Here is a 14,601-nt window from a genome sequence, read left to right on the forward strand (position 1 = left end):
CTCTCTCTGCCCCTTCCCGCTTGTGCTCTGTCTCTCAAAAATAAATAAACATTACAAAAAAAAATTTTTTTAATCCAAAGTAAAAAGCTTTCTATATATTCACTGCAAACAGCAAGAAGACATAACAATATTTAGCTGCAATTTCAGATTTGGTTCCCAGAGTTCCACTCCCCTCCTTATGCAGCATTTCATAAGAATTTCTGAAATGTTCTACCAAGACTCTGAGTCTTTGTAAACCATTAAAACAACGGTTTCTAAAGTTAACTATCCCTGCCTCAAATCCAGCATTTTTTGCTAGTTGGGATCCAAAGTCACTTTCTGATTTCCATTTCTATCACTGCCTCACTAAACCCAATGAGTTTCAAAACTACATTTCCGTTTCCGAAGTAAGTTTCAGAGCCTCTAGGTGTTTGCAATTTAAATCTAACATTTTTCCCCTTTTGGAAAATCTGCCATTTCACATAGACATGAGTTCTTCCCACTTCCTCCTCTGTGTGGAGTTGGGGTAGAATGGTATTTTTACTTATCCTTCTACGTTTGCTCAGTCACTGATTTCAGTTTGCATTCTTCACCAGACCTGTCATTGCTGTTTTGACAATCTGGTTATTTAGACAAAAAAACAAAACAAACAAACAAACAAACAAACAACACTAACTAAGCCTAAATAACTTTCATTACTCCAGCCAGAAGTGAACTCTCCTCCCACCCAATCTTTGGGGTAGTTTTTCCAGTACATTTCTTACTTTCCCAACTAAGTGGTCAGTATTGGCTTTGAAGTGAGTAATATTTTGAATATGCACTACTTTTAGAGCCCCTCAGTAGCTAGCTCAGTGCCATGTGCTAAAACCAAGGTTTAGTAAGTCTTTGAGGAACACAGAGATCCAAAATCCATCACTGAAAGTTTTATCCATGCAACTCTGCATAAATGAAAGAGTTCAAGAGACTCTAACGTTGACATTAAACAATTGTTCTATCAATGTGCATACATAATCATTGCAAGAATTAACTCTTCAGATATCTGTGATGATGTTGACAAGCAACATATTCATATAAATTCTGTAGAAAAGTTATCCCAATAGGCCACAATGGACCATAAACTATGCTAGTCATCCAATTTTAAAGGGTATCAATCCATGCCTCTAAAATATAACAAGTTCCATGACAAATGATTTACCCAACTGGAATCAGTTCACACAGACTCTGGGATCCCACAGAACACAAAACACAAAGCACTCGGGACTAAATTCTTAGCAATTTAGTAATTATAAATACTTCCTCAATAATAATGGGCATAATTATTAATTACCTTTTTGAGCCAGGCATTTTAATTACATTATTTCATTTAAACCTCTAAGTCTCCCTCTTAAGGATTATGGTATTGCCCCATTTTATACAAGAAGAAAGTGGTTGCATGACATAACTCACTCCTCAAGGCCATTCAACTAGAAAAGGCAGGCTAGAGATCTGCCAGAGTCCACTATAGGTGTCAGCCTGCACTCTTTCCCCCTTACTCCATTTCTCTACTCAAACATCCTTCTGACCTAACCACTTTTCGAAGAACTCTAAAAAGTAATCAGACATTAAAAGTTAAAACCAACTCAAGGACTGATAGTCTCTCAGACACCTGTCGGCTAATAAGGTAAAGAGTTGCTTGCTGAAAACCATATGCATATATGGTTATTCACCTGGACAAATTTCATGGCATTTTTAGTTGTAGAAGTGGCTTGAACTATCTTCCACTGCTGAATGACAGGATGGGACGAAAGGTTTAAGTCAAAACAGTAATTTTCCCAGACATTATGAGTTCACTCGTATCTTCATAGTTTCATTGCAAGAGTGAATGGTCATCATTTAGTCAATAGGCTACCCTACCACTATGCTTGCTGCATCCTAGCTCAACTCTCTGAGAGGGAAGGACTGCAAAAAGAAACTAGAAGGGAGGGTTGAACAGGGAAGCCCATTCTGCATTTTGTGGAACTCCTTGAAAGGAAAAGGTTACATTCAAACCCACTAGACACTCTCCTCAGATCTCCCTCAATTCCTTGATCCAAAGTTTTAATCATAATCTCAATGTCAACTTATAAGTGGAAAGTTGGCAGAAGTAAGGAAAATTTTTGTTTTTTCCCTGGAGAAACGCACATACATACACACAGAGACATATGTGGTGAAGTAGATGCTGGATATTACTATTTCCTCTCTATAATTTGCAAATTCTCTGCAATAAATATGCATGTATTTCACAATGATAAAAATCATACTATCATTTAAATTTTTTTTTCTCTCCACTTCCACTGCTTCCTCAAAGAAGTCTGCATGACTCTTAACTCTGCTGCATTTTATAAGGCAACAAACAAAAATAAAACTTAGAACAATCAATAACAGGGGTGCTTAAGAACACATGGTAAAAAAAAGAATTTTTAAAAATTGGTGTGGTTATTATTTCCAGAAGCAAAATGATTTAAATTCAGGGATAAATAAAAGCATCTCAAACTCTCAAAAGGTCTATTTGGGGCAATTCATAAATTAATAATTATGCATAGGTAAAAGTAATAGCTGTTCGGTTCATTTGCAGCCCAAAGTTTAATTTTGAAAAATAACAAACCAAATTCCTTAAAACTGGGAATACCAATATAAATCAATGGAATGGGTTACTATAATTATACTTTATAAATATTCTATAGCAACAGATATCAACAATATAGTAACACTATCAACAACAATGACCATCATTTACTGAATGCTTTCTAGAGATCAATCAAGGGACTAAGTGCTTTAAATGCATAATCTCTTGGAATTGTGAAAGCAATCAATGATGCAGGTCTCTGCTTTTGTCCATTCCTATTTCATGGATGAAGAAACTGAGGCTTAAAGAAGCTGAATAATTTAAGCGAATTTAAGCATTAGGATGCAAAATCAGTTCTGCCTTAAACACTATGCTAAAACCAAAATGTCTTTATACCATTGAAGTGAGTTAAATTGGCTTCCAAGATCAACACCTTCTGAGACAGTCACCTTCTTAGGGATGGGTCAAAATTTGGCAATGACAGAAACTTTGCAAAAATAGCAAACTTATGAAAACTTGGGAAATTCAGAAGACAGGGGACTATTCAAAATAAATGTTAATTCCCAAGACATCAAAGTTACTCATTAGAAAATCTTGAACACCTTAATTAGTAGAAATCTGAACGAAAATGTTCCCCGATTTCCTTTTGGAATCTACACTTCTGAACCAACAATCTTCTGCCTTCTTCATTATTGTCCACGTATTTCATGATATCACATAAAACCAGTTATGTGGGTATTTGGGGAAGTATGTATGTAAGTCATAACTTTCCAGTCACATTAAGAGTATAAAAGTTTGTAACATTGGGCCATACCTTGGTTTTCATGAACTTGGAGTGACTTTTGTAAACCTCTATTTGTTTGATCTCTTCTTCACGGTCCTCAGTGTTCAGCACACCATTGGCTTTTAGCATCTGGATCTCATCCTCCAGATCCCTTATGTTTCGCTCTAATGAAGCAATTTTTGTGTCCTGTTGTTAAAAGAGAGAGACAGAGTGAGAGAAAGAGAGAGAAAATTGTTTTTTCAGTATTATCAAAACAGAATTTTAGAAAGTAATTTTGGGAGTAATACATTATCTATGGTATAGACATAGCCCTGAAATCAGAACAATTTATGTTTTTCACTTCTGAGGATTGTTTGTGAGATTATTCTTTTAGCTCCCAATAAAGATCATATGTCAATACAATATGGAGAGTTGACTAGATAGGTTTGTCTAATATCTGGGAATCAGATTACCAAAGCAACAAGGATAAAAGCAATCTAACGTGTTAATACACACACACACACACACACACACACACACACACACACACACACTATTTAAGTGGACTAATTTGTAATTTCAGATATAGTTTACCAGCATATAATTTCTAGTCTACTTGTAAACATAAAAATGGTTTGTTCATGCATTCATTCTATAGCTGGATTTATAAGGCATGATTGGAATTGACTCTGACAGAGAAGAAAATTAAAATCTACTAATGAGAAGGATTCTCATCTAGAATACAGACATCAGTGCAATTAAATAACTAAATCCTGATATACTAAATATTGAAAATTTATAGCAACCAAAATATCACAATGTCATGATTTATTTGGCAAGCAGCTCCCTGAGTGACAAAAACATTGCTACCTTGAAGGTCATCTCTAACCTACTGACTTTTGGAGTTAAAAAACTAGAAATATTATACTCAAATGTGGGATTGAGAAAAAAAACCCAACCATAGGTAATTTTTTAAGGAAATGACAGACCCTGTACACAAGATAGAGCATAGTAAGAAATGAGGCGTTAGAAAGAGAAGAGAGAGCTCTTAAAGGGGAAAAACCCTTCCCCAACCTCAGGTATTAATCTCCAATCAGTTTTGGGAAGGAATCATGTTGAAAGTTTGACTGTAGGTTTCCTATCTACCTGCTCTTTTATTGTACAGATCCAAGGAGCTGCTATTACATTTGTATTTGAATGTTAATGAAAAACAAACTACGATCTAATTTTTTTTATCAATTCATTTTCAAGAATCTAAAAGACTAAAGAGTTCCAAAAATAAAGACAATGAGTGGCCTATTCTATTTATAACGAACTCATATGAAAAACTTTGCAACAAATACATCTGTCCTGATTTTGTGGCTATTTTCTACCTTAATGTCCTCTATTGTATGGCCTATGGCATGTCTCATGGAGCAATATAATAATCATTACATTGTCATCATCATTAAATAGAGGAAAATGAGGAGAAACAAATACTTATTGAGTCCCACTGTGTGCAAACATCCAAGTGCTCTAAGTGCCGAAGACATTTTTATCAATTCTCAGAAAAACCTCAAGAAGATGAAATAAAAAGATTCTGAAATTTGCAAGATTATTATGGAATGTTATATCCTATAGCATTTCGTTCTCCTTTTGAAAATAATATTGTTATTTTTTCCAGTTATAAAAGTAATACACCTTAAATTCCTAGAAAATGAAGAAAATCCCCTCTAATCTTACCATCAAGAGATAACCATCACTAATGTTTTATGTACTGCTGCCAGGATTTTTCTATTTTTAGATGCAATTTCCAGAAATCTTGTATGCTGCCAGTTTGAGTGAAATGAGTGTCAAGGACTAAATGTCTACGTGCCTCCAAAATTCCTATGTTGAAGCTCTAACCCCTAATGTGCTGGAGATGTGATGGTATTTGGAGATGAGGCCTTTGGGAGGTGATCAGTGTTACACAAGGTCATGAGGATGAGGCCCTTGTCAGAAGAGACACTAAAGAGCTTGTTCTCTCTCTCTCTCTCTCTGCCCTGTGAGGGCACAGCAAGAAGGTGGCCATCTGTGAGCCAGGAAGAGACCCCTCACCAGAACTGAACCTTGTTGGCATCCTGATCTGGGACATCCAGCCTCCAGAACTGGGAGAAAATACATTTCTGTTTTTCAAGTCCCCCAGAAGTGGTATTTTCTCATAGCAGCCCAAGGTGATGATGTAGGGAGGCATCTTTAGTGACTCTTTTGAGTTCTGAGCTATAAGAACTCTGCAGATAAAAAGAGAAGCAATAATAACAAGGCTACCAGGGGCACCTGGATGGCTCAGTCAGTTGAGCATTCAACTTCAGCTCAGGTCATGATCTCACAGTTTGTGAATTCAAGCCCCACATCAGGTGCACTGCTGTCAGCACAGAGTCCACTTCGGATCCTCTGTCCCTGCCTCCTCTCTGCCCCTTCCCCGCTCACACTCCTTCTCTCTCACTCTCAATCTCTCTCTCTGTCTCTCAAAAATAAATAAACATAAAAAAAAAAGGCTGTGGATACTTTCAATAATAGCCAAATTATGGAAAGAGCCTAAATGTCTATCAACTGATGTATGGATAAAGAAGATGTGGTTTATATATACAATGGAATATTACTTGGCAATGAGAAAGAATGAAATCCTGCCATTTGTAGCAACGTGGATGGAAGTGGAGGGTTTTATGCTAAGTGAAATAAATCAGAGTAACACAGATATCATATGTTGTCACTCATATGTGGAACTTGAGAGACTTAACAAAAGACCATGGTCGGGGGGGAAATAGTTACAAACAGAGAGGGAAGGTGGCAAACTATAAGAGACTGTTAAATACAGAGAACAAACTGAGGGTTGATGGGGGTTGCAGGGGAGAGGGGAAAATGGGTGATGGGCATTGAGGAGGGCACTTATTGGGATGAGCCCAATAAGTGTATGTAAGTGATGTATGTAAGTGATGTAAGTGATGAATCACAGGAATCTACCCAAAAAGCAAGAGCACACTGTAAACACTGTATGCTAGCCACTTAATAATAAATTATATTTTTAAATGATAATAAATAAATAATAAATAAAGGGTCTACTGGAAAAAAATAATTAAAAAAGTAAAAAAGGAAATACTTATTGAACACATTGTATAGGCAAAGTACTATTCTGGGATATATTTATATATAAACATATATAAAAGTACATAAAACATTATATATGCATACAAATCAGATATATGAAAATAATTTGGATTTTATGCATATGTAAATACATATTTATATAAAAATAAATAATTTGGATAATAAATAAAAATTAAAAATTAAAAAAGGCTGCAGAGAAAGAACTTCTAAGTGTTCATAAGAGCCTTCTAAACAAATGGGAGCCATTTTAAATCAAAATTTTTTCTGACTATAAAATTAAAATATGCTCATTATAGAAAACTTGAAAAGCTATATAGATAATTATGACTGTACACAATCCCATCACCCAGATATACCCACTATTAACACTTTTATTTATACCCATGAAAGCCTTAGGATTATATTATTACTTTAAGATATATAAAAAGATAGATATCAATTAAAACCCTAATCAATATGACAGAGATTTTCTTTTTTAAATACAATCTTTCAGCATCTATAAATATCTAAGTACAATCTTTACAAGAGTTTAACTGTAAGTTAAGTGTGAAAAAAAAATCAATGCTTTGCTAACCCAAAATCTTCCGGGATTTCAGACCCAAGTCTGAAGTGAGCATATTTATATGTATGTATGTACATATGTATACACAAATATACATGTATAAAGACATATGTGCAATACACTGTGGTCCTCATGTCTTACACCTTAATGTTTTCATACACTTAGATTTTCAGGTGTCAATCACATAGGTATGGGGAGAAGAAATCTTCACCTTTCCCATTGGTCAAATCCTGAGGCTTTAGTTAGCAATGACCAAAACTACCAACTTCTAACTGGGTTGGAAGGAGCTTTTCACTGCACTTTAAAAAATTGCATACTGCTAAAGAAAGATCAGAACAGGGTTAAGATAGAAAGTTTTGTGACATGAAAAAAATTATCTTGACCTATATGCATCTGAAGTAAATTTTCACTAAATAGTAAAACACATAAGAGGAGGTGGGTAGGGCAATGGGGTAAATTGGTGATAGGCATTAAGGAAGGCACTTGTTGGCATGAGCACTGGGTATTATATGTAAGTGATGAACCACTGGATTCAAGTCCTGAAACCAATACTACACTGTATATTAACTAACTTGGATCTAAGTAAATAAATTTTATAAATCTATTATATTTTATAAATCTATTATAAATAGAATATTTTTAACTTTTACAAATTTTCTTTTTTTTAACGTTTATTTATTTTTGAGACAGAGAGAGACAGAGCATGAATGAGGGAGGGTCAGAGAGAGAGGGAGACACAGAATCTGAAACAAGCTCCAGGCTCTGAGCTGTCAGCACAGAGCCCAACGCGGGGCTTGAACTCACGGATCGCGAGATCATGACCTGAGCCGAAGTCAGACGCCTAACCGACTGAGCCACCCAGCCAACCCTACAAATTTTCTTAAATTAATCACCTTTCTTTTTCCTTACAAATTTTTTTCCTTAAGCTGCAGGTGTCCCAAAATACTAAAAAAAAAAAAAAAAAAAGTGGGGGGTGTTGTGGAAGTCATTTAGTCATTTTAATAACAATCTATTTTTTTTTCTGTTCTTATTTAGGTTTCTATTCTTTAAGAAGCCAAGTTTAAGGTCAACAGAATTCATACCTGAAATCTTGAGCACAGGGTAAAGGAGATAGGAGAGTATCATTAAGATCTAGAGAAGGGAAAAGATACAAAATACATAGATATATAAGATGGTGTATATTGACTGTGCCCAAGAAAATATTGAAAATTCTAGGCAGATAAAGACATGAGGAAATAGAAGTATGAAAAACAAATAATGTCTGTCATGGTCACAGCTTCTCAGCTGCCTCTGAGGAATTTGGGAAGAAGAAATTTTATCTTTTTCTTTTTTTTCAAATCTCTAAAACTAAGACAACTTACTATAAACATATATATTTAGGAACTACAGAAGGCAATTACCTCACAGGTCCTACTATGGCTCAATGTGATACATGGGTGTTGTCCTGCAAAACTGATACTAACTGTACATCCCAAGAACTCTAAGCACTAATCTACAGTAGATAGGGGGAAAACCTAACATGAAGACATAGTGCTGAAAAGTGCAGTTTCAGAAAGAAGAGCAAAATTTACTCCCTATCACCAGTTTCCTTTATCTGAACATCTTTACAGGTTATTTATCACCAAATTTTAAACAATTTATGTAGTGACTTTCAAGTATTCATTTTGATTATGTTTCACAAATAAGCAAACTATCAAACTCGATTAATTGTGGACCTTCCTTGGAGATGGGGAAAGTGAAATACTACATAGAAAATCTTTTCCTGAAACCACAGAACACAAAAAAGCTCTGTGATAAGGGGATTTCAGGGTCAAATAAGTTTGAGAAATGCTTATTGGGGATCCCCTGTGCTGATCAGCATTAATGGCTCTGGAAGTCCTACAGCAAAGTATTCTATTTAATTTGATTTTTCTCAGTACTAATCCTCTAGAAGTCAATTATTGAAAAAAATATATGATTTTAATGACCACATTAAGCTCAGAGTTATATACTAAAGTGAAGAGTCAAAACAATGATTTGGATTCTTCATGGGAAAATTTGCTATGATTATTCCCCATTTAAAATAATTATGTGCTTAAATATCCAGATCACCTTTTGGCTTCTGTCACTCAGAAGTGGTTTACTGAGTGCCTGCTCTGAGCCCAGAGCACTGAAAGAACACAGACTCCCATAGTCTTAGAACCTACCACTTCATGTCATAGGTGACATTTTTTCAATAGTCTTGAGGTAAGACAACCATGAAACTGTTTTGCTTTTACATCATATTTTCATTAAGAACTGTAAGGGGGGGGAGTTTCAGGAGGGAAAAAACAGCTTAAATGTGTTTGTTTCATTCCCTATTAGTTAGAAAAAATTATCTGAATTGAATATCTCTTTCAAATCATTTCTTTCCACACATTCATAAAATAATACTTGTAAAAATTTTATACGTATATTTGCAGATCATAACTCCTACTTAAAGATCCATACTTAAGACTATTTTACATCTATCATTCAAAAGATATAAAAGAGGTATCTGATGGGCAACTAACACATAAACGACTGGAATTGAACCCCTAGCATCCATCAACCCAAGAGGCCTATGTGCTGATTCTTACACCAGCCATAAATATTAGCACGAGCCCATGGGTGATGGAGTACAGCAATGAGAATGGATGGGAAGATTGAAATAAGTTTATCTCTGCTTTATCTGTTTTCTTTTTTTTACTAATCTCTGAATATTCCTAGGACATGTCTGCTACAGTTGATAGTAAACTGAGACATGCACAGTTTTCTCATTCATTCTAGAAATATGTACTGAGCATCTACTGGGTACCAGTCACATTGCCAGGTATATGAGATACTAATTAAATCTTAACAAGATTCATGGGGACCCTTCTCTAACATGGAGTATAATCTAGATCACTATTACTCAAAGTGTGGCCCACAGACCATCAGCACTGACATCACCTGAGAGAGTTTTAGAAATACAGAATCTCAAGTCCCAACCCAGACCTACTGAATCTGAATCTGCATTTTCACAAGGTTCTCAGGTGACTTGGGTGTTTTAAATGACTACAAATGTCCAGCATACACAAGGGACAAGACTTGTGTCCAATGTGGAAGAGACCAAGACAACTTTATAAGCTAACATTTAGAAAAATATTAACCTACTCTCAAGAGCTATCCAACTTGGCCTAAGTATACACCAACCCTGGGAGTAAACTTTCTGGAGCATCTTTGCCAGTCCAGAAGCCTTTATTATCCTTTTGTATTTGTCAAACAGTATGTTCCCCTTAAACAGCAAGAAAAAGATTTCAAGTCCTCTCCAGGAACAGTGAACACTGAAATGATGAGTGGGCAGAACATAAAAAAAGCAATATCATTTAGTCACAAAAAGTAATAATTATGTTATTGCTAAGTGTCACAATGTGCCTTCCTCACAAATACAGTAAGAATTACTGGTTTTATTTTAATATGAGGCCAAGAAAGAAAATACAGACAGTTTTTATGGAGCATGGAACTCACCGTGATCACATATCGGTCTGCAGACATTGATCAACAAACTTAGGGCCAATTTGGTTTAAGGAAGAAGATGTGATCTAATGTTCAGGAAGTGTCCCAACCTAATTATATTATACTTTATTTAGAATAAAATTCTAGACTATTATTACTGGATGCCACAGAGGCTCCTGAAGGCTTAACTTATAAAACTCATCTAGTTATAGTTGCAAACATAACTGAACAGCCCTTGGTCTTAGGCTGAGGAACGCCCTGACTTTGGAAGCATTTACTGTGTGGGATTAGCCACAGTTTTGTGAGCCCAAGTCAAGCACTCCAGAAAGAAGTCAACTTCGGCCTACAGCATGTTAAAGGAAAAACTAAAAACAAAAAAAAAACAGTAACTCACCTTCTTGAGCCTTATCAAACTGTAAAAAGATAGTGACCTAGATGAGAAGATGACAGGGGACATGCTGTTTTTTGTGATAGCATTGTTTTTTGTGTTTGTCTGCTTGTTCAGATGGTACCTAATTCTTTATAGCAAAATGTACAAGCACAGAATCAAGTCAAGTTCCAAGTAATTAGTGTGCTACAATGTTTCTTTCCATGGCCTCATTTGCCTACTTCTGACTCATTCTTCATGAAGCCCATGTCCCTGGAATGCATCCTTTCTGTTGTTCTGTCTCTGTGCACATTGCTAATGACCCATGGGCAGAAGATGTGTATCCAGTGTTTCTTTCTGGACACAATGCAACCACTGAGGTTTTGGTCTGCATGTATGAATTTGTTGATGTTGTTGTTGTTATGAGACTCAAGTCTGAAAAAAAAAAAGAGCTGAAAATAAAACAATCCTCCTGGGGGCACCTGGGTGGCACAGTTGGTTAAGCATTGAGATCCAGCCCCAGCACTGGGCTCTGCATTGACAGCATGGAGCCTGCTTGGGATGCTCTCTCTCTCCCTCTCTTTCTGCCCCTCTCCCCCTCAAGTGTGTGCTCGCTCGCTCTCTCTCTCTTTCTCTCTCTCTCTCAAAATAAATAAACATTAAAAAAATCCTCCTGACCCTTAAAGAGTCACAAACCTGGATGTAAATCCTGATTTTTATGCCTTCAGTCAAGATACTGAGCCTCTTTGAAATAAGACCATGCTCAAGAGCATGTCATGAAAATTCCAAGTGATCTATAATGCATGCAAAGTACCTATCATGGAACCTTCCCCATGAGAGTAAAAGTTTGTCATCATTATCATAAGCCAATAACAGTACAGTAAGTCCCCACCCATTCCCCAGTTTTGTGAGGTACACATGTAGAAGACAGTAGCTTCCGCTTTTAGTCCACCCCATTTAACTTTGTGAGCATATTTCTAACCTTACTAATCCCGTAACACAAGGCTGTTATAAGAATTACATGAGTGACAACATGTATATCTCCCAGAATTAAAGCTAACACACAGTAGGTGCTCTACAAAGATTACCTTCTTCCCATTTTTAGCTATAGCATTTATCAATTACTTTTTAATTGTCTACTCAGCTTCTTTTCCTTTTAGGAACTACATCTCCCCAACTCCCTGTGGTTTTAGTGGGGTTTTCATGTGTGACCCTGCTCAGTGGCAAGTACCATGGATTCTCTGGATGCTGATTCACCTGGGGTAAACTCATTATGCCATCAAGGACAATCAGAGTTCTTTTAGGGAACTGACATAACTTCAGGGGTCTCTCCTTTTCTGAGTTTATGTTTCTCCTTTTCTGAGATTATGAATGATAAGGAAAATATCGGCCTGTGGCTGGTTATGGCCTTCTTTGATACCATGATTAAGAATCTGCCTAAATGACTGGGCCCTTATAACATCATTTGAACAGCTAGATAGAGCTATATCTTAACCATCCAATCCCCAGAATTCCAAAATACAATAGCAGGGTTTCAGCCACTTGCAACTAGAAGAGTATAACACAAAAGTTATAACATGAAAGAGAATACCAAAATACAGTTAGATATAATATTCTACAAATCTACAGAGAGAGGTCAGAAATGGGTAAGACCACCATAGCAGAGTCAACAAATCTCCAGAAAATCCCCTAATATAGGGTCTGGAGATGGATAAGAGTAAGATTATCATAGAGAGGATGAAATTCTTTCTGGCCAAAAATAATAACACATGCAAAGTAAAGAGTACTCAGCATGGTGTCCAGCACATAATATTTAATTAATATAAATTGAAAGAACAAAATAACAAGTATGAATTATGTATGAAGGAGGAATAAGAAGACAGGACTAATTAAGAAGTACAGATCACAAAAAAAAAAAAAAGAAGAAGTACAGATAATTTTTTTCTGCAGAGGAGTTAGAAAAGAAAAGAAGGACGAGCTTAATGATAAGCACTCTTGAGAATCAAGCAAGGAGTTTGCACTTGGGTCTGATTGGGAGTCATTTATAAGCTGGTAAAAAGACAGCAACAAGACAGCCTTTGGGAAGTTAATAATAAAACTATAAGACAAATGGGAGTTGAGACAGTAGACATGACAGATCATCAGCCTAGTGGTGAAAGAATTCTTAGACAGGGTTAAGAATTGAGGAAACAGAAAACAGTACAGGAATCACCAAAAAGAAGTGTAAAATTGATGGAAGTCATAAAAAAGTCACAGAAAATAAGAGAGTTAGGTGTCAAGAAAGAAAGAGTCAAAAAAGTTTTGAGGAGACTTTAAATCCCATAGAATCATGGTGATTGCTATGTCACTGAACAACCAGTATAGCATAGGAGGAGAACCAACCAGAACAGACACCACCTAGAACAATGGAAGCAGGTCTGGGGAAGTTTCTGAAAGGCCAGGAGTTAACTTTTTAGTTGCTGGAGTGGGGGAGGGTACTCTGGGGATTTGAGATAACCACAGAAGTATTTCAATTTTAACCACTATAGTTGCACCTGTGCCTCTTGGCTATCGGCCCTTCAAAGAAAGTTGCTTCAATTAATACTGATAGCTTTCTACATTCCCAATGCATGGAAGAGAGCATTGGTTAATCCAAAATCATTTCCATGTGCCTATGACATACACTAATGTAGAGGCTCCCCAGTGCCAATCTGTGGACTAGGTGCATCAGATTCATCTAGGGAGTGAATAAAAACTATCAATGACTTGGTGTCACCCAAGGACATTCCCTTTCAGGATGGAGGTGACATAAAACTCTGTATTTATTTGTAAGCTCCTCATGTGGGGAACAAAGCCATATCAAAAGATTTCTTTTTTAGACCTATGTTTTCTACCCCATTTATGTTGAAGATATATGTATATTTGCATTATCTGAATTTATAGAAAAGAATAATATAGAACAGAAGCAAAGTTTCTCTATTCCGGCATTAAAAATGCAGTTAATAACAACAACAGCTAATGTGTATGGATTACTAAGGCAAACACTGTGCTAGAAAATCTCATTTAATCTTCCCTATAACCTCATGAATTAAGTACTTATTTTATCCACTTTATAGGTTGGAAGACCTACAGAAGGTAAATAACTTGCCTAAGATTTTCCCTTTGTTGAAATAACTTTCTAGGCCCAAGATGGCTCTACTTCTGCTTGGGTTTGCTTGTCGGCAAACCAATACTTAGATAACTTTCATGTCCCTGTAAATGCTCCCCTTGACCAGAAATGTAGTATATCTAGTCAGCCAATCCCCAAATGACAAGCCAATTCTGATTCTAATTTCCTTGTTCCTTCTCAACTCAAACAAGTTTGACTACGTGACCCCAGGCAATCATCTCTTTTTTTAAATTTTGTTCTTTCTTGTTCTTAATTCTTTATCCTATAAAACTTTCCTGACTTCCACACCATTTTCCAGTACTCCAAATGGACACTGCTTCAAAAAGTCCTAGATAAAATTTGTTTGTATCACCTAAATTGTCTTCTTCAATCATTTTAAAAACACCTTTAATAAACTGGAATGGTTCCCTCCACATATAGAAGAGAAGAAGCCACACAGTGAGACCTCACTGTCCCCAGGAAAATCTCAGGAAAACTAACCTCAGAGAAGGTTTGCCACCTAGAAGCTGGGCTATTTTGATCCTTTCTTCCACACAGTAAGATTAGCCTTCAAAGATCACGGGGCAAGGTCAAAAGA

At 36.1% G+C, this 14,601-nt stretch overlaps 1 protein-coding gene across 13 annotated transcripts in view; it reads right to left on the reverse strand.

The window, feature by feature from the left end:
• Window positions 1-14,601, reverse strand: part of ERC2 (ELKS/RAB6-interacting/CAST family member 2) — a 923,107-nt gene that overhangs the window by 611,158 nt on the left and 297,348 nt on the right. For all 13 annotated transcript variants that reach the window (XM_043587674.1, XM_043587670.1, XM_043587678.1 and 10 more), the window contains one exon: window positions 3,378-3,533. In XM_043587674.1, the coding sequence (XP_043443609.1) occupies window positions 3,378-3,533 (156 nt within the window). The remainder of the gene's footprint in view (window positions 1-3,377; window positions 3,534-14,601) is intronic.

This window comes from Prionailurus bengalensis, chromosome A2, assembly GCF_016509475.1.
Source record: "Prionailurus bengalensis isolate Pbe53 chromosome A2, Fcat_Pben_1.1_paternal_pri, whole genome shotgun sequence".
In the NCBI taxonomy this organism is placed as follows: domain Eukaryota; kingdom Metazoa; phylum Chordata; class Mammalia; order Carnivora; family Felidae; genus Prionailurus; species Prionailurus bengalensis.